Source organism: Lemur catta, chromosome 19, assembly GCF_020740605.2.
Source record: "Lemur catta isolate mLemCat1 chromosome 19, mLemCat1.pri, whole genome shotgun sequence".
Lineage (NCBI taxonomy): Eukaryota > Metazoa > Chordata > Mammalia > Primates > Lemuridae > Lemur > Lemur catta.
This window is the reverse complement of record NC_059146.1, coordinates 16,875,385-16,896,377: the sequence shown is the minus strand read 5'-3', so window position 1 is coordinate 16,896,377 and position 20,993 is coordinate 16,875,385. Positions and strand designations below refer to the sequence as shown.

Here is a 20,993-nt window from a genome sequence, read left to right as displayed (position 1 = left end):
GTAGAGGGTAGGTTTTTAGATGTATGTGTATACGTGATAGCTAGGTAGCATAGAGAAGTTATTTGCTAAAAATTTTAAGTGGACCTTATGTAGCATCAGGCTGGCCTTTTTAATTGAGTATTGGATCTTGGTAGTCCATAGTCTAAATGTCAAACTTCTTACCATGATATACAAAATTCTTCACGATCCACCTCTCCCTGGTACATGTTAGCCTTATATGCTACTTATTCTCCATATGTATCCTTATTCAAGCAATATCAAGCTACTTGCTCTTCCCTGGCTGTACCATGCTTTTCTTCATGCCTTTGCCCAGGCCATGTACTCTTCTAATTCATTCTTGACACTGCTCCCTCTGTCTTCCTTACTTCCACTTTATCACCAAGTCCATTGAATAGTACCTCATATATATTTATGAAATCTGTTTCCATTTCCACTGTTACCATCCTAAGTTCAGAATACTACAGTCATGCACCTGGACAATAAGGGGAGAAGTTAAAGGGACCTACCTTACAGTAACTACATACATATACATTGTCAACTGCACAGTCATGTAATATCCTAGTACGTTTCCTTTTTTGTGTAGATTTTTGTTTTTCCTGTGGTTCCGAATTGCCTTTCTTTTTTCTTATACTGTTTGCCTTTATCATATCCTCATTAGAAAAAAAACCAATTATCTACGTTTTCTCTATCCTCCTTGGACCCAGGACTAAGTGTCTTCTGATCTTTTGCCCAGTCTAGATTAGTTTCTGCTCAGGTCTCTTACATAATTATTTTCCAGAGACTCTTGCTACTGCTTTCCTGGTTCTATCCATGGTTTCTAGGATTCCTTCCTTTCTACTTTTTTGATCTACGTCTTCATTTAGTAAAAACATGTCTTTTGCAACTTCACAAGAGAGAGTATGAGAGATAAACATTGTGAACCTTTGCAAGTCTGAGAATGACTTCATTTTATACTCATACTTGATGGATAATTGGCTGGGTAAAGTTGAAAATCATTTTCTCTCAATCCTTTGAAGATTATTTTGTCCTTGCATTTAATATTGCTTCTGAGAAGCAGATGTCTATCTGATTCTTGTTCCTTTGCAGATTATATGTTTCTATTTAATTGAATTTCATCTTTATGGTCTTCTCTTTGTCTCTAAAATTCTACAATAATGTGTTTAGATGTGGATTTTTGTTTTTTCATCCACTGTGCCAGGGACTCAGTAGACCTCCCTTTTGGTCTGTAGATTTATGCCTTTCAGCTCTGAGGAATTCAGTTGTGTTTTTTCTTTAACAGTTTCCTTCTTTCTGTTTTTTTAGTTCCCTCTTTCTGAAGTTCCTATTGGCCACATATTATCTCCTAGGGTTAGACCTCTAAATCTCTTACTTTTTCTTTCAAAATTTTTGTCTACTTTTTTCTGACTTTGGAGGGCATTTCTGGACTTGGAACATTTCCATTGAATTGAACTTTTTAGCTTGCAACCATATTTTTAATTTATAAGACTTTTACTCCCCTGATCATTTCTTTGGCATAGCACCCTGTACTTGCTGTATGGTAATAATGTCTCTTGAATTTCTCTGCAAATACAAGTTTTTGGAGGTGTTCTTCCAATCCTTGCATTATCTGTCTTGTTTCCTCTGGATCTTTTTTTCTGGGTGTTTCCTTGTTTATTTAATGTTGGCCTGTTTATTATTTTAGAATCTTTCTTCAGGTGTTCAGTGGTTTTGCTTTTCTGTTCATATTCAAGGATCAGGCAGTAACAAAGCGGATGGCAACTCTATTCATGGGCAGAGCTTGATGGCTTTGCTTTAGGATGATTAGATAGGGTATCAGTTATTATGCTGGAGTATCTTTCAGTGCCTGATGTTAGAAATTTTTGTGAATTTCTCTATAGTAGAACACCTTGATTTTTGAGTTGGTGGTGTCTGCTGCCAGGTATATTAAGTGGGTGGGAAGTAGGGGTTGACTTTTATGTATACAGAATTTCAACCAATTCTCCTGTTTGGGGGAACAAAACTTATTCCCACCTCTATGTTGAGCTGGAAATCAGATTTGTTTTAGAAGCAGTGTTTTGGTCATAGACTATGGATTAAAAGGGGCCAAGCTTGAGACAGGGAGAATAGTTAAGGTGTTCCAGTATTCTAGGTGAGAAATGATTTAATTGGTCTCTGAAATAAAGTGGCAAGGGAAGGAAGTCCCTATAAAAATAAATTAATAATATATGGAAATTATTAGTTATAAGGAAATGTGTTCCTCTAATGAAGATTCATTTCCATGGCTTTTTTTTTTTCCCCAGAGCAATGAATTGCATGAGAAACAAAAGTTTTACTTAAGGCAATCAGTCATTGATTTGCAAACAAAACTTCAAGAGATGCAAATGGAGAGAGATGCCATGGCTGACATCAGGTTGGGATTTGTTATGTGAGATTATTTTTCCAAGTTTTACTCTTTGTGGTAAAACTACTTGTGTGAATATGAGTTTTATTAATATTATCTCTTACCTTTCATTTATTTCATAGACGAAGGGAGAGTCAGTCCCAGGAGGATCTAAGAAATCAGCTTCAAAATACAGTTCATGAACTTGAAGTTGCCAAATGCCTTAAGGAGGACATGCTGAAAGACAGCAACACACAGATAGAGCAGCTACGAAAAATGATGCTTGGTCACGAGGGAGTGCTTCATGAAATCCGATCAATCCTAGTTGACTTTGAAGAAGGCTCAGGCAAAAAAATATGTGAACACGACAGCATATCTACTATGCCCTTCCGCAACTTGGCCTCGGCTATTAGTAAAATCCTAAGAGAATTAGACACAGAGATTTCTTTTCTGAAAGGGAGGATATTTCCAGTAAGTGGTGAGAACACTATTTCAATTTTATATTAAAATGCATTAAATGGATACTCCAATTACCCTGATTTGATTAATTCACATTGTATGCCTATATCAAAATATCACATGTGCCCTATAAAGATATACAACTACTATGTACCCATAATAATTTTTTTAAATGCATTAAGAGAATAGTATTAGGCATATGACTTTAAAAATTCTTAAAAGTAAGCCAAGTTCTCATATTTCTTCTCTGAAATAATAGAAGTTACTTCCACAGTGATCTCTTATAATAGGAACGGATTCATTTACGTCTGTAGCTTCATGAAAGTATAGCCAAGTAAAAGATTTAATAAAATACAGTGATAGAATGTATCTGATTTTAGTATTACTTCTATTTGCATTTTTCTGAAACATTTCTTTAGTTGAAAATTACTATTTTTTTTAAGCTTTATATTTACCAATACCTAAATCAATGTCTTTTTTTAAAAACCAGGTAGAGGATCAGCTTGAAGCACTGAAATCTGAGTCACAGAACAAAATAGAACTACTTCTTCAACAGCATCAAGACAGGTAGGTTTCTGACCCTGAGATACAGAAAATCACAGTGAAACTAAATCACAGTTTTACAGTCTTTCATCTGCAATTCCAAAATCTAAAAAGCTCTGAAACATAGAACTTCTTTTCCGTAGGTTTGTGGCATATTAAATTTTTTTTCCTTACATTTAAAGCTGTGGGGAAGACTTTATTCAAGTCTCTGTTGTAACAGGGGTGTTGCTGTAAGGGAGAGGGATTAAGCTCAATTCCCAATACAACAAGGACAAGTGCGGATTTATAGCCAAGGAACAGGGTCAGGGGATCAGTGGATGGAAAATGACCAAGAGGAGACATCAAAGGTGGAGAATTCTTGCTAAAAGCAGGCTGAGGACCCAGATATCAAGGATGGGAGATGAGGAACTTGGTCAGATATCAAGGGTTGATCAGATGTCACAGGTGGGAAGACTAAACTGACTTGGCAGAATTCTTGCTAAAACTGGGCTAGGCAGGCCAATGGTTGAGGTCTCAGAGAAACCTGATTCAAATTTGTTACTAACCTTTTGACAAAACCTGATCTGAGCTAAAGTAAAGCTTTTTATAGTCTTTATGATTCAATGTGTGTATTTATAAACTTATTGTTCCATTCATAATGTTTGGTTTATAGGATACTTCCCTGTATCTCACTGGGGGTATCATATAATATATAGTACTTGCAATGTATTGCTATGGTAAAATCAAAAAAATTCTGAATTCCAAAACCTAGCTGTCTTCCAAAGGATTGGGATAGAAGATTCTGGTCCTGTCATAGACACTTGTCATAAAAACAGTAGTATGTACAAAGCCAAAGCAAAATACTAAATTTCAGAGTGTTGAAAATCATTAACTTTTGGAATAACTCATAGTGAGGCAAATAATAATCTGTACCAAATAACAATCACCACATTCTTTTTATAGGATTGAGCAGTTGATAAATGAACATGAAATTGAAATAACAGAACTTACTGAGAAAGCTAGCAGTGCTCGAAGCCAAGCCAGTAGTATCCAAAGTCAACTGGAAATCATTCAGTATGTGTGTCCTGGTGGTTTGAAACTGATAGTCATTTATCTTCATTTTAGAGATATTATTGTAATTAATTTTCTGTTCTAAGATATTTTAGAAATTACTTAGTAAGTTTCGATAAGAAAATAAAACTTTCCCAATATTCAAATGAACAGAAAAGATTACTTGACATATAGATAATATTATCTGACCATATAAGAAGTATTATTATAAGTAGTTGGGCCTCCTGGGATTGGCTGTTTTGAGTATTGTTCATATTGCAGCTGATAGGATAAAATAAACACATGTGCTATATATATGTGTATATATTTATATGAATATATATAAACAAAATGTATGTATATGCATGTAAATGATTTTATAATTTGAGCTGGTATGTAAAAATTTCTATATGGACATTTTTAATCACATACAAAAGTAGAGAGAAAATAGTATAATGAACTCCTATATACTTGTCACCCAGCTTTGACAGTTAATAACATTTTTGGACTGAAGCTCTCAAGAATCAATTTTGGAAAATAAAAGACTATTTGCCAGATAATGCCATATAAAATAACTAGTAGTAGTGTCTAAAAGCTAGAGTACTCTTCTATATCACGCTTATTCTTAGTTTACTGTTTTTATTCCCTTTCTAAACCCTTTTTAGAGAACAAGCAAGAAACCAAAATTCAATGTATATGCGCCAGCTCAGTGATCTGGAATCTACTGTTTCTCAGCTACGTTCTGAATTAAGGGAAGCCAAAAGGATGTATGAAGACAAGGTGAGTTTAGGTTTTGCTTCTTTGCTTCCAGAGACTATAATACACAGAATCAATTTTCTATTTTTAATACTTTATTTGAAAGTGAGGAATCAAAGAAATAATTTCAAATTAAAAGCAGTTTATAAGCTGGAGTAGGAGGATGCTAAATTATTTTATATGTTAAATTATAGAAAAGCAATTTTAAATTCCATTGTATGCTCAAATTAATTCATTCTTAGAAAAATATTTTTGCATAGTTCAAGTAAATTTCTAAGAAATAAATTCAAAATAAGACCATATGAGAAGAATTAGATATTGCAGGACTAGTGCTTCCAGACACTTGCCCTTCTTTGGGCAACCCCTCATTATAATTACCACTGTTACTCCAGTGCTGGCCATGGGAGGGAGCTGTTTCTCCTTGGTTCAAGCATGGAAATCAGACCTTGACCTTTATCCCCTGTGGCACAGCTAAAATAAGGATAGAAAATTTAGACACGTCTTTACTAAAGTCTAAGCAGTAAAGAGTAACATGAAACTGTATAATCTCAGTTATAGATTTGGGTCCTCTATAACAGTATCTTCCAAACATTTTGGATCACCAGTCACAGCAAGAAATATAGTTCACCTTATATCCAATACACACATGCAACTGAAGCAAGTTTCACAAAACAATATTTATCTCTATGACACGTGATGCTGGCTATTTTCTGTTCTCTTCAGATGCTGATTTGAAGCTTACTAAATTGATGTCATGATTCACAGGTGGGTTGCAGTTTGAATAACACTGCCTCCTTTGTAAACCTTCTTACTTAGCCCTTAGCCTAAATCCTTATGGCAAGGTCATTTCATCCACTGCCACCTCCATGCAACTCTAAGGGACCTTAGGCTGCTTAAAGGAAACAGAAAGACAGAGAGAAACATTTGCTCTTTTCTGCCTCTCTGAGGCCTGCTTTTTGTGTTCTAGTGTCTTTTCTCAGGACGAGCTTTCCCCTGATGATAGCAGGAATGTCCACTCCAGTCTGGACAGACCAAGCCTACACAAAAGGTCATGACCTCACCCTGCAAACAACAGCAGGGTGGTCATGATGTCAGTACATCGTGGGGTGGCCGGATGCTTTACTACTTGGGTCTGGTGGAGGTAGGCACATTGGCAGAAGTGAGAGCTGACAATTGGACAGTGAGAGAGGAAACTGGAAAGCTGTTGTATTATAGTCCAATGCAACAACTGATATTCACGAAGAATTGTTCAAATCATTTTGAAAAGATTAAATATTCATTGTTTATCGACAAATTAAACCCTTTGAAAAGCCACAAAGTACTAAATAAATCTCAACTCACCTGTGTTTTCTTACATCATTAGTAATTGCTGTAGCTTTCCATTATAGTGTTGTTTGGAAAAATTATCCCTTCATAAGCCTCACCCATTATTTGCTAATTTGTATTTGGTCTGATGTAGTATCATACAGATCAACTCTAAATTTGGGCATAGTGGGAAATTCTAACAAATACCAAAATATCCTTAAAAAGAATATGAAGATAGTTTCTGAGTTTTTATAAATGTGTCTTGGGCATTGTAGAAGCATAAGATCTAGATGAATGATGGTAAACTTTTTATATGAATGTTTTGGGGTCATTATAGCTACTAATATATGTGATTAGAATCATTATCTTATTTTGCTGTAATATAAACAGTTGATCACCCGGAATTTTGACAGCCTTAAATAGTAAAAAGTTGTTAGAAATAAGGAGGACATATCAGCTTAATTAATTTTAACCTAGATCACTGAGATTTATAATACACATAGTGAATCTAAATAGAGTTGACACTGAGCCAATGCTTAACTAGGTTCTTTTAATAGTAACTGCTTTTAGTTTAGTCAGGGAATACTGAGAGATGACTGTCCTCCCATATTAATATAGATTCAAGTAGAGTCTGGCCTAAAATGGCACAACTAATATGTGATATAACTGAGCAAAGGAGATCAAGCAGGTTAACAAAAAGGATTTCATTTTGGGATCATGAAAAATTGTATTGGTATGAAATGTTCTTGTTATAAATTAAATATAGAATCTAAAAAAACACAAATTTTTCTGCTTAATTTCTTTCATTTTCACATATCTTGACTATACATTACTAAAGTCTATTAAAACCTTCAAATTTTTCTTTTTCCTCTTTTTCAGTACATATTTTAGTACATACTGTCCAAATAAAAATATGGACAAAAATCAAAGAAAACAATACATAAAAGCTATGATTAAAAATGAGATTTGCGTGAAAAGTAACTCATAAGGATGTTTTGATATTACATATCAATATGTTTTATGACGGCAATACTAGTATTTTCTCCTGAGGTCAGATTCCTTATAAGAAAAGTGTTTATTATTTTAAAATATTGATGACATGACAGGTCTGCACAAAACTTTTCTGACTAGAATGCATAAATTCAGAGAAAATTCGTTTAGGAGGGTAATGTTTCTCTTTAGATTAACAAGAGTATTTTCATTTTGGTGAAAATAAAAATTGCGTTTCAAAGAAAATTGTAGATGTAGCTTTAGTGGCTTACAAAAATGTTTTACTGTAATGTTTTCTATTCTTTTTTTTTCCATTTTAGGAGAACCTCCAGAATTCCCCTTTACGAATTTGGACCAGTAGAAGCTGTCACTATTGGCTCTGTAGATTTGGCTTTACTCTTAACTTTCGCTTTTTGACAACAAAATATCTCATGATCTTATTATAAGTTTATTTTTCCTACTTTGAAAGCAATTAGGGCTGAATTTCGTACTCAAAAAGTAAGGATTTAGTAGCACTGGCTGGAGCTATATTCTGTGCAAGAAGATTCTGTGCAAACCGCTTTGCATAGTTCTGTCAATGCGCCTCCACGCTGACCTGCAGTGTCCCTTGTTATCCTGTGTCTGTGTCTTGTTAGGCACAGAAGAAACAAAAACAATGCCACCAAAAAAAAAAAAAAAAAGGCATATGATTTGATATGATTGGTAATATCTCTAAAATCAGTGTGAGATTAGAATGAGATCCAGTACTCGTTTGTCCAGTGATCCAGAACCTGGATTCATAGATGGTGAAAGGGAAAACCAGTGCTGCTATCTGAAAAGAAAAGAAAAAGAAAAAAACCTTTAATATATCTCAGATGTCAGTATTTATTCTGGACATTTTAAAAGGCTTTTCTTTGTAGTGTTTTTTACAGCTGTTTGTATCAGCTCAGCTGCTACTTCAGTGGTTTTCCCTTTCACTCTCCATTCCTCTTTTTGCTTAAATAATTAATATCAATATTTTTACTCTAAAAAGTGAAAGGTAAAAGCAAAGCTATAGCAGCTGAGTCAGTACTGACAACTACAAAACAAATGTTCCTGCAGGGGTCTGGAGGAACTTCTGAGATTTAATAAACAGATGGAAAGCTAAGACTTAGCTCTTTTTTTTTTTTTAATTTTGGTCTGATAGATTTTACCATCTAGTTTGATGTTGTGGAATGATCATTCAGAATTTTTTTAAAAGTGAAAATATACATAAAATAGCAATTCTTAATTTAAGATTTTAAATTGTAAATACTTCCTTTGCTTAAGGATAGAAATGGTTTATGCCAAGCTAGGAGTAGAAAAGGTTTGTTTTAATCCTATGATTAACTCAAACTGAAAGTGTTCTTAAATGTGTAGCTCAAAAGACAGGTGGACAATATAGGATTCTAGCTTTATTAATGCTGCTTGTTCTCACGTAAAAAAGCGTTAGAAACAGAATGGAAAAGGAACATGAGAGATGATATAGAATATTCTTTTCAAACAAAATAATTGAAACTCAAAGAGATTATATGACAAGCTGGACGGGAACCTCAGGCGTTTGGCTCTTGGCCGCATCATACTGCCTCTCTGATCGCGTTCTTCTCCCATTCCTTGCCAGGCAAATGTGATAAACGTGTAACAGGAAAAGGCTGTGGCTCTTCCCCTAAGTATTGTTAATGTCTTTGCCAAGGGTGTGCTGACTTAGCCTTTCCCGATAATAGTAAAACTGAAGAGATTATATCAACTGATATTTTTGATTCATTTTTCTTAGGAAGTTACTTGTGTTACAGAGGTTGATTTTTTTCTTTTTTTTTAATGAAGAGACAAGGTCTCACTCTGTTATCCAGGCTGGAGTGCAGTTAGCACGATCATAGCTCACTGAAGCCTTGAACTCCTGGCTCAAGTGATCCTCCCACCCCAGCTTCCTGAGTAGCTGGGACTACAGGTGTGTGCCACCATGCCCAGCTAATTTTTAAAATTTTTTTTTATAGAGACAGGGTCTCACTATGTTGCCCAGGCTTGTCCAGAGGTTGAATTTTTTTTTTTTTTTTTTGAGACAGAGTCTCACTTTGTTGCCCGGGCTAGAGTGAGTGCCGTGGCATCAGCCTAGCTCACAGCAACCTCAGACTCCTGGGCTTAAGCGATCCTACTGCCTCAGCCTCCCGAGTAGCTGGGACCACAGGCATGACCCACCATGCCCAGCTAATTTTTTTGTATATATATTTTTAGTTGGCCAGATAATTTCTTTCTATTTTTAGTAGAGACGGGGTCTCACTCTTGGTCAGGCTGGTCTCGAACTCCTGACCTCGAGCGATCCACCCGCCTCGGCCTCCCAGAGCTAGGATTACAGGCGTGAGCCACCGCGCCCGGCCCAGAGGTTGAATTTTTATGGGGCTTTTTTTCTATATGTGCTCCCAAAGGAGCACAAAAGTGAAAGTACTTATTTATAAGATTATTAGAGTCTAAGAACGCATTCCAGTCTGTACCTAATATTTTATTTGTACCTAATTCTTATGAAATACTTTTATATAGAACATATAATGAAATACAAAGTCAGTTAAAAAATATAGCCAATATAAATAATAAATCTATATTCTGATCATTGTAGGCTGTAATACTACATTATAGTATCTACGTGTGAAACTGATAGTCCTATATTAGTGCTTTCTTGTCATGTATGTATGTGTAGATATATATAACTTCTATGTATTCATGCTTATTTATTAAAGAGATGCATATGTTGTATATACATATGTATATGATTACTGGATATGTGTTGAATTAATAAATGAAGATCTTAATTGAACCCAGTCCAGGTAAAAATAAACTAGAAAGTCATCAAAGAAGAAGTTAGTCTTAGTTCATATGTTCTCTAATTAAGAAAGTTTAATCACAGTATATCATCTAAACCAAGTTTTATTCTTGACATAGTAAATTTGGAAGTCTTAGAAGTAAGAATGAATATGTAGCATTTATACAGATATGAAAAATTTCATATTACTAGAAAGTGGATGACAAAATAATATTGTAGACATCACAGTTAAAGATTGAGTATCACTCTATAGCTATCAACATGTTCTTGTTAGTAGTGACAACAAAATTATGACAATAGCTAATAGCTTGTTATTTCCATTCTTTTATATTCAATGCCTTTTATTATTAAAACTTTGATATTCTGAAACAAAATAGCTCTTCTAAGTACAGTACAGTTCATTTCTGTAGGCTCTGCAGCATGTGATTTTTGCCACATCAAGCTTCCTTAAACGCCAAATTACACAACATGTCTTCACAGAAGTTAAATCTTGAATAGTGAAATAAGAGAGAGATGTATTACAGACAATGCCCAAATCCAACAGTACCAAATATTTCATTTTGGCTAATTTCCCTGACTAAATTCAACATAGATTTACAAAACACGTTACACTACCAACTTTTATTTTTTGTCCCCAAAATAACACCACTTGTTTTCCAAAGACTATATTTATTTTATATCACCCACTGACTTAGTCAAACTCTGTCCACTTTGTACTTTTAGATAGAAGAGCTGGAAAAGCAGTTAGTCCTTGCCAACTCAGAGCTAACTGAAGCACGGACGGAACGTGACCAGTTCAGTCAGGAATCTGGAAATTTGGATGATCAGCTTCAAAAGCTGTTGGTAAGATTATGCTCTAAACTATGAATGAAACTAATTCTGGGAAGTTTTTCCACCAAAATATTTCACAAAGCTAATTTCCTTTAGAAAATTACAAATTCACAAAGTATTTGTGCATATACACAATAGAGTGTCCTAGACACTATTTAAGTTTTGCAAATAAAATATAATCTGTGTATCTTTTTTTCTTAAGCAGAGCTGTTATGGTGTTAGGTGAAGGATAGTGTCAAACAGCCATAGTCTTTCAATTAGATACTGTGTTTTACTAAACTGAAGTCATGTTATGTGTTTATTTTACAGCCAAATAACTTTCAAGACACTTAACAAATTATACATGTAGAAATTCTGAATGGAAGTTTAGGTGAAATTTTTAAAAAAGAAAAAGACAGTAGCATTGTGATAATAGTGAATCAGCCTCTGTCCTCTGTTAGAGGTACTATAGGCTGAGAAATTCAAGAAACTTTTGGTACCCTTTTGTGTGATATTAGTGGTGCAGTAGAACAAATTTCTTTGCCTACCAAACCCTACTGTAGAGTATGGTGCTCTTCACTGGTAAAGCCACCCTCTGCAGGTGGACAAGGCTGTGTAGAGAAGCTCTTAACCTTGGCATAATTCTTCACTTCTTTCCCTAACCATTTGTGTATTTCCCAGTGTTCTCATATTTAATTTGAAAAGCTTAGCGCCTGTCTGAAAGATCCTCAAACCTATCCTTTCTTTTCATTCTTTCCATTCACCACTACCCTCGTTCCAGCCCCTCGTTACCCCTCACCTGGAGCATGGCAGTCTCCTTACAAGTGTCCCTAGCTCCAGTTTCTCCCCTCTTCTCTGCTTCCTCTGCCATATTCACCTTTGCTAAAATATAGCTGTGATTGTGCCCCTCTTCATTCAACTCAAAAATTCCTTCCTCCATAATGTCAGACTCCCTCCGTTTCAAGATTGTCATGATGCCGCCCTGCTCACCTTTCCAATCCCTTCTCTCTGCGTGGACCCAGTGCCCCAAGCAAAGCACATGTGCCCCTTTCCCGTCCCTTCTCCCTAATCTCTGCGTCTTCAAGCTGTTCTCACTAATGAAAAATCACTTCCAGTTATCTATGTCTGTGTCTTAACTTTGCTTGAGTGGCAAATCATTTAAAGGTCAATATGTCTTTGTTTCTCCTACTCTGACTATAGAGTTTTTGCTCATAGTAAACACTATGTAAAAGGACTGAGTAGGGTGGTAATTCTATTCCCAGCCCACGTGCTACTCCAGTCCCAGTACCTGCCACCATTCTCCCATTCCTGAAGCAGTATACCAAATTACTGTCATTATTTCTTTAAGCTTTTAAGCATTTCTTTATTCTAGGAGCACACCTGACATGAAGCATAATGTCTTTGTTAGAAAATTCAAGACTTAAAAACAGGATGACTTTTAAAATTGACTGTGTTTTTCTTTCCATTGTATATTGTTTGAGGTCTAGTCCCTTCAGACTGATTTGTAATGCTAAAATTTTTAAGTAAGCAAAATGTTCCAACTTATTTTTCTAGGAAAGAATCACTCTTAAATAAGCCATTGACAAGGAATCAGATTCCAAAATCAAAAATTTCTCAGATCACATAAAAAAACTCCAAAGATGATGTAAGAGTTTGATCTTAATTATTTAATGGCAGGAAGGAAAAAAGCATCCCTCACTTCTTTTAGGCTGATCTACACAAACGAGAGAAGGAGCTGAGTCTGGAGAAGGAGCAGAATAAGCGCCTGTGGGACCGCGACACGGGCAACAGCATCACCATCGACCACCTGCGGCGGGAGCTGGACGACCGCAACATGGAGGTGCAGCGCCTGGAAGCCCTGCTCAAGGCCATGAAGAGCGAGTGTCAGGGCCAGATGGAGCGGCAGGTCAGAGCCGTGGCCACTGTTGCCAGATGACCTCCTCTGGGGGGAGAAGTGTCTTTTATGTCTGTGGGTAGCTCTAAAATACGGCTATGGGTTCTGTGAGCAATTTATAAAAACCTGGTATTTATGGCTAGATTCTGACCACTCGTCAAACTCAACATATTATCTTGTCTGTACATTGTTGAAAAACTAAATTCCCATCCACTTGCCTTTCATTTCCACCTAGAAATTGGTAAGCTAATAAATGCTTATTTCTGCTTCAGAAAGCATCAAACTAGCAGGAAATATGAGGAGCAGCAGGATTTGTTTTTGTTTTTTCCCTAAAAGAGGCTTGCCTCCCTTTCCCCCCCACGTTGATTGAGACTAATGCGCACGCTCCATTCCAGCGCACCAGTAGCAAAACACGGGCTGCTTTCTTAACAGAAGCCTTACTTCCGTGCTGGGAAGACGTGGTTCTGAAGCTGTTTACTGTCACAGACATAAAAGCAGCCTGCAAAAGTGTAAGCTTCCCGAAATGTGAAAGCAAAGCAAGGGATCGGTCTTGGCTTAGACTCAGGCAAAGCCATTAGCCTGTTCTCTGGCCTACCTGGGCAAAAAGAAAGATGAAAGGAGCAACTGGAAGTTAGAATCTTCATCTCTTCCAAACGAGAACCAGACAGTGTGAATGTGTGCGAGATAAAAGCCATTATTCACCTACCTCAGAGGTAGAATTACAGGGAAGGTTGGAGGGAAATAAAAAGTATAGGTAGTTATTGTCAATCCTACCAGCCTTCTCCCCAGTTGCCAGGGTTATCTTAGTCTAAACGGGTCCAGAAAAGATCCTCAGAGGAAACTTCCCAAGCTCCTTAGGGAAGGAGCTCCATCCCAAGCTCTTTCCCAAGCTCCTTTCTGGCATGGAGATGCCAGAAAACCATTATGGAGGAGCATTGTTTAATTAAGACCCCTCCACCTTGGTCTAATTAGCACATGTCAGTCTTACACATGTTTTAAGAGCTGGAGTCCTGACAGCAAAATGATTTGAGTTAATCTAACTAGACATTATCCAATTCATGATTTTATGTTTTTAAGTTGTCACATTTCTTGAGGTTGCCTACACCTATCCTCCCAAATCCATGAAATTCTTTTTTATTTAACAAACAGATGGCAGCAATTCAGGGAAAGAATGAAAGTCTAGAAAAAGTGTCCTCCTTGACTGCTCAGCTTGAATCCACCAAAGAGATGCTCCGCAAAGTAGTAGAAGAGCTGACAGCCAAGAAAATGACCCTGGAGAGCTCCGAGAGGACAGTGTCAGACCTGACGGCGTCCCTTCAGGAGAAGGAGAGAGCCATTGAGGCCACCAACGCAGAGATCACGAAGCTCCGCTCTCGAGTAGACTTGAAATTGCAGGAGCTGCAGCACTTGAAAAATGAAGGGGATCACCTCAGAAACGTGCAGACGGAGTGTGAGGCCCTCAAGCTGCAGATGACAGAAAAGGACAAGGTGATCGAGATTTTGCGACAGCAGATTGAAAACATGACGCAGCTGGTGGGCCAGCACGGACGAACTGCTGGTGCTATGCAAGTAGAAAAGGCTCAGCTTGAGAAAGAGATTAATGACAGGAGGCTGGAACTACAGGAATTTAAGGTCTGTGGAGTTTTTTGGTGGTTTAGCTTCTGAAGTATCTTTTTTTTGCCATGGATAAATAGGAACTAATTTACTGAGAAGGGGTTCTTGGTATCTGTGGACCCTCTGAAATTGAAAATATTTATATCTATGTCATATGTGTGGTTTTGTGAGAAAGGATACATACATTTATCCAATTCCAATAGGAGTAGATGACCCAGAAATGGTTCAAAATCACAGGGACAAAAGAAAAAAAATCACAAAATCCAGCTGCTCTGCGAAGTCTTTCCTGATCCCACAGTTTGAAGTATTTTCTCCCTCTTCAGACAGACCTAAGTCTAAACCCCATCTCTTACCATTCAATAACTGTCAAACAGACTTTTTACTGAATATTGGCTTCTCTGTCTGTTAAGCAAAAGGAAACAAAAAGCAAACAAAACAACCTCCCTCCCCCAAAACCCTACTGGGTTACTCTGAGGCTTAAATCAGAAAATGTGTATCAAGGACCCAGCCTAGTTCTTGGCCCATGAAAGATGTTTAGTAAATATTAGTTTCTTTCTCCCACTCTGTTTTCCTTCTGAACTTTATCATACTTTATTTGTACCTGTTAAAACCTGGATCACATTCTATATTGCACTCTGTGTGTGTGTTTACACAGCCATACATCTTTTTCCCTATAAGATGGCAGACTTACTCAACTAGGATACACATCTTATTAATCTTTGTAGCCTCTGCCCCATATCTTTGTGCCTTGCACCCAGAAGATGCTGAGTAAATATTTACCAAAATTTAAACTGATTAAATGGATTTTTAAAAAATTTTTATTTCCTAAGTTTTATATCACTTGTATCCCTGACTTGGTGAGTAGTAGGAGACAAATCACATAAACTTTAGATACCTCAGTTTCCTCATTCTAAATATAGGAACAGCAGTAGATAATTGTCCATCTTATGGAAATAAATAAGTTAATTTGATAAAAAATTAGAATTTTCTATTGCTTAAGTTTTTATTTGACCATATTTAAAATTTTTTTGTTGTATCCTTACCTGGCTTTCATATCAAGGTGATACTGGCTTCATAAAATGAGTTGGGGAGGATTCCTTCTCAATGTTGTGGAATAATTTCTGCAGTATGGCTACCAGTTTTTCTTTATAAGTCTGGTAGAATTTGGCTGTGAATCCATCTGGTCCAGAGCTTTTTTTTATTGGAAGACTTTTTATTGTAGCTTCAATCTCATTATCGATCTGTTCAGGAGTTATGTTTCTTCCTGATTGAGTCTTGGGAGGTTGTGGGTTTCCAGGAACTTGTGCATTTCCTCTACATTTTCTAGTTTATGTGCATAGAGATTTTCGTTGTATTCACAGATGATATCTTTTATTTCTGTTTTATTGGTTGGGATATCTCCGTTTTCATTTCTGATTGAGCTTATTTGGGTCCTTTCTCTTCTATTCCTGGTTAATTTAGCCAAAAGTCTATCAATCTTATTTATTTCAAATAACCAACTTTTTGTTTGACCTTTTGTATTTTTTTATATTCCATTTAATTTAGTTCTGCCTTGACCCTTGTTATTTATTTTCTTCTGCTGGCTTAGGGTTTGGTTTGGTCATCCTTTTCTAGTTCCTTGAGATGTGATATTACGTTGTTAATTTGTGATCTTTCTGACTTTTGTATGTAGGCATTTAAGTCTATGAATTTTCCTGTTAGGAATCCTTTTGCTCAATCCTATAGATTTTGATAGCTTGTGTCCCCTTTGTCCTTCAATTTAAGGAATCTTTTTATTTCCACCTTAATTTCATTATTGACCCCAAAATCATTCAGTTGTTTAATGTCCATGACTTTGTGTAGAATTGAGTATTATTCTTGGAATTGATTTTTAATTTTAATCTGTTATGGTCTGAGAAAATAAATGGTGTGATTTCAGTTTTTTAAAGTTTGTTAAGACATGTTTTGTAGGCCGGGCGCGGTGGCTCACGCCTGTAATCCTAGCACTCTGGGAGGCCGAGGTGGGTGGATCACTTGAGCTCAGGAGTTTGAGACCAGCCTGAGCAAGAGCGAGACCCCGTCTCTACTAAAAAAAATAGAAAAATTATCTGGCCAACTAAAAAATATATATATATATAAAAATTAGCCGGGCCTGGTGGCGCATGCCTGTAGTCCCAGCTACTCGGGAGGCTGAGGCAGGAGGATCGTTTAAGCCCAGGAGTTTGAGGTTGCTGTGAGCTAGGCTGACGCCACGACACTCACTCCAGCCCAGGCAACAAAGCGAGACTCTGTCTCAAAAAAAAAAAAAAAAAAAAAAGACATGTTTTGTAGCCTAAGATATGATCAATCTTGGAGAATGTCTCATGTGCTGATGAGAAGAATGTATATTCAGTAGTTTTTGAGTAGAATGTTCTGTAAATATGTATTAGGTTTGTTCTAGGGTCCCATTTAATCCCATTGTCTACAGTAGGGTGTTCAGGTCCCCAGCAGTTACGATGGTGCTATTTATTTCTTTGCTTAGCTCAAGTGGAATTTGTCTTACATATCTGGGACCTCCTGTGTTAGGTGCATATATATTTAGGATTGTTATGTCTTCTTGTTGAATTGCTCCCTTTACCATTATATAATGACCATCTTTGTCTTTCTTTACCATTGAGGATTAAAATCAATTTTCTCTGATATGAGAATGGCTACACCTGCTTTCTTTTGGTTTCCATTTGTGTGGAATATTTTTTTTCATCCTTTCACTTTGAACCTGTTTGCATCCTTGTGGTTTAAATGTGTCTCATGGAAGCAACAGATACTTGAGTTGTGTTTTATTCATCCATTCAGCCAGCCTGTGTCTTTTGGGACATTCAAGCCATTCACGCTGAGAGAGAATTGATATGAGAATTGAGCTGTTATGTTTATCCTAATGGGCATTATCATAATGTTGCTTTGTTTTTCTTCTTGTGCCATTGTTTTTAGGAGTTGTGAGCTTTGGCTATTTTGGGTGATTTTACACTGGTGGTATCTATTGTGCTGATTTGTGTATAATTCAGTTCTGAGTATTTCCTGCAGGGCAGGTCTGGTCATGGCAAATTGTCTGGAAAAGACTTAATTTCTACATCAATTGTAAAACTTAGTTTTGCAGGATACAAAATTTTAGGCTGGCAATTGTTCTGTTTAAGAATATTGAAGATAGGGGCTCACTCCCTTCTGATTTGTAAGGTTTCCGCTGAGAAGTCTGCAGTTAGCTTGATGGGGTTTCCCTTGTAGGTCAGTTGTTGCTTACGTCTAGCTGCTTGTAGAATTTTCTCTTCCATTTAGACTTTGGCCAGGTTGATTACTATGTGTCTTAGAGATGTCCTTTTTGCTATGAATCTTCCTGGTGTTTGGTGACCATCTTGTATCTGGATTTCTAGATCTCTGGTGATACCAGGGAAGTTTTCTTCGATAATTCCCTTGAATAAATTTTCCATGCTTTTAGGGCTTTCTTCTTCTCCTTCAGCAATACCTATAATTTGGACATTAGTTTGCTTCACCTGGTCCCATATCTCTCTAAGTGATTGCTCTGCCTTTTTTGTTCTCTTCTCTGCCTCTGTAAATGATTGGGTTAGCTCGAGAGCATTGTCTTCAAGCCCTGAGATTCTTTCTTCTCCTTGGTTTAATCTGTTGCTAAAACTTTCTGCAGTGTTTCGAAATTCCCTAAATGACTCTTTAAGTTCGATTATATCCTTCCTTATGTTATCTAGTTCTTTGGTGACTTTTGCATTAATTTCCTGAAATATTTTTTTGGCTTCCTCTTGTTGGTTTTCAAGTTTCTCTTCAATTCTATTCATCTTATTTGCCATTCATATTCTGAATTCCATTTCTATCATTTTGACAATTTCTTTGTAGTTGGAGTTCAGTGCTATAGCTCCATTGCGATCCCTTGGGGGCGTCGATCTGTTTGGATTTTTCATGTTGCTAGGTTCTTTTGCTGGTTTCTTCTCATCTGAAACCTCTTCTCAACTCACAGGTTTGCAGGGCACCTGTTCCTCGGTGGGAAGTCCCCTGCTTGATTAGAGTAAGGTGAGGTCACTAGATGGCGCTTTTCCCCCCCTACTCTGGAATGTTGACGTGGGATGAAGGGGCGTGTGCACGAGAAGCCTGTAATGCAGCTGTTCTGATTTGTTCTGTGATTGCCTCTGCTCAAGCCTGTGCTGAATGCCGTTTGGGTTGCTTGTTGGTTTACTCAGCAAACAGTTGCAGGATGTTTGAGTTGGGAGCTGGGCAAGACCCTCTTCACTGAGGCTGCTGTGGAGATTGCTCTACCCAGGGTCTCGCCACAGAGGTGACAGCAGCAGCTGGGTGAGGCTGTCTAGGCAGCTGCTGTGGTTTCCCGGGATGTGGGCATTTGCTCAAACCAGGTCGCAGTGTACTGGCGACTCAAGGCTGGGGTGTCCCTGTTGAGGCATTGGACTTCGGAGCAGTTCCTCCGGCTCTGTGGTGGTGGCTTGGGGTCCAGGTGCAGCGTGGGAGTCTTGGCGACGGTGTTTCCGGCCTGGCAGGAGCTCTGCAGGCACAGATCCTCAGGGCCAAGGCTGGGGAGGAGCCTGACGCAGGGCCATGCGGGCGGCGGGGCTGACGCTGGAGGGTGGCATCAGGCCCGAGCGGGCAGGAGGCAGTTGGGGCCTGCAGGGCGGAGTCGGGCCAGCGAGGGGCTTGCTCTTCCGCAGCCTCTGGGGCCCTGCGGTTGCCAAGTCGGGTGGGCAGAGGTCAGTTCCAGCGGCCCAGGCGTTCTCCCTGCCCCACCCAGCACCTGCTCATTTGGTCACCCAGAGCCTCTGAGGTCGGAGCCTGCTGCACCCGAGTCAGTTCCTGTGCTCGGGTCCCGCTGCACTGGAGGGGAGAAGTGCTGGGTTTCCAGTCACAGGGGATGGCTCAGGGAAGCCATCAGCCTGCCACGCCCTCCCCAGCCCGGTGTGGACCTGGCACCGTGCACCCGAGAGTCCAGGATGGCTTTAGCTGCTGCCCGATCCCCAGCGCGCCCGTTGTATGGTGTGGTGACTGCATAGACTCCTGGCAGGTCCCGGGGTCCAACCAGGCAGAGGTCCGCGGCAGGGGAGGGCGAGCCGGGTGCCCCTCGCTCTATCCTCCTATTCTTCCCCACACGTTTTCTGAGCTTAGTATGTATATCGCCCCATCACCTTTTCTTTTTTCCACGCTGAGCGGCCTGCCTTGCTTCTCTGTGATTTCACAATGTTGGATGAGAGAAGAGCGATCCTTACGTAGGCACCTGCCTGCATTTTTCCCTTCCTTCCTTGGGGGCCGCGTGCTTCTAGGCTGCCGTTTTTTTTCCCTCAGTCTTGATCATATCTTTTTGAATGGCCAAACTCACCATGAAAGGATCATCATATAAGGGATTCTCAATGGTCAACTCTATGATGAAGACTTTAGAATAGGTTTCCATGCAGGGCAGAGTGTATTAGAGAAAGGATGGTTGTTCCACCTTGCTTAGGAAGGTGGATTACTAGCATTGTTAAGCATACAAATGGGACAATCCCATTCTTATACACTAAAAATTAAATCAATTTAATCCTCACAAAACCCTTATGAGGGAGGCACTATTGTTATCCCATTTTACAGATGAGGAAACCGAGACACAGAGAGATTAAATAACTTGCCAGAGAGCGGTACGACCTTGGGATTCGATCCTAGGCAGTATGGGTAGATGTTACTGTGCAGTGGTTCTCAGTGACAGCCAGAATCACCGCCCTCCCCCAGAGTTTCTGATTGACTTGGTCTGGAATGGGGCCTGAAACTTGGTGTTTCTGCACAAGTTCCCAAGGGATGGTGACATTGCTGGTCCAAAGAGCATATGCAAGGTCTGTGTTAGAGTCTCTCAGAGGCCCGTGGGTCACCGTGACTCGAGTGACCAGTGAAGGCTTCAGAGAGAAACAGGAACTTGAAATGGACAAAAACTAGGCAGAAAGGAGGAAGGAAGGCATTCCGAGCAAGGGGAAGAAGCTCAGTCTATAGTTTAGCCTAGAGATGATGTGGGAGCCATTCAAGTTTTATGGGTAGAGAGGAGGGGTGACATGAAAAAGGCAATGTGGAAAGTTTGATCTGGCATCAGTGTGCAAAAATGGATTGGAGAGAGTAACACCAATTTGCAATTCCTAAATATGGAGCTGGAGCAGCTTCAGGGAAAGACTTCCTAGATGGGGAGAGTTTCTCACAGGCACAAAGAATATAAGTTAAAGACTTGATTTTTGATGCCACATCTACTTCCCTCCACAATCTGGTGAGGAAAAAAGGAGAGCAATCGTAGCCCTAGAAGGTATGCTTTCTCTCAGCTCTTTAGGCTAAGCACTGCACCCACTGATGGCAGAGAAGTGGGGTGAGCTTTCTCCCAATAACTGTGGGCCCTGAAAGCTGGAGCCTTTCTTGTGAGACTAAGCAAAGACTAAGTGTCCATC

At 38.6% G+C, this 20,993-nt stretch overlaps 1 protein-coding gene across 1 annotated transcript in view; it reads left to right on the top strand.

Annotated features, from left to right (window-relative positions):
* Positions 1 to 20,993, top strand: part of CCDC158 (coiled-coil domain containing 158) — a 62,498-nt gene that overhangs the window by 12,762 nt on the left and 28,743 nt on the right. The window contains exons 5-12 of the mRNA XM_045532862.1: positions 2,280 to 2,389; positions 2,503 to 2,830; positions 3,309 to 3,385; positions 4,304 to 4,414; positions 5,056 to 5,170; positions 10,977 to 11,096; positions 12,772 to 12,969; positions 14,107 to 14,589. Coding sequence (XP_045388818.1) covers positions 2,280 to 2,389; positions 2,503 to 2,830; positions 3,309 to 3,385; positions 4,304 to 4,414; positions 5,056 to 5,170; positions 10,977 to 11,096; positions 12,772 to 12,969; positions 14,107 to 14,589 — 1,542 coding nt within the window. The remainder of the gene's footprint in view (positions 1 to 2,279; positions 2,390 to 2,502; positions 2,831 to 3,308; positions 3,386 to 4,303; positions 4,415 to 5,055; positions 5,171 to 10,976; positions 11,097 to 12,771; positions 12,970 to 14,106; positions 14,590 to 20,993) is intronic.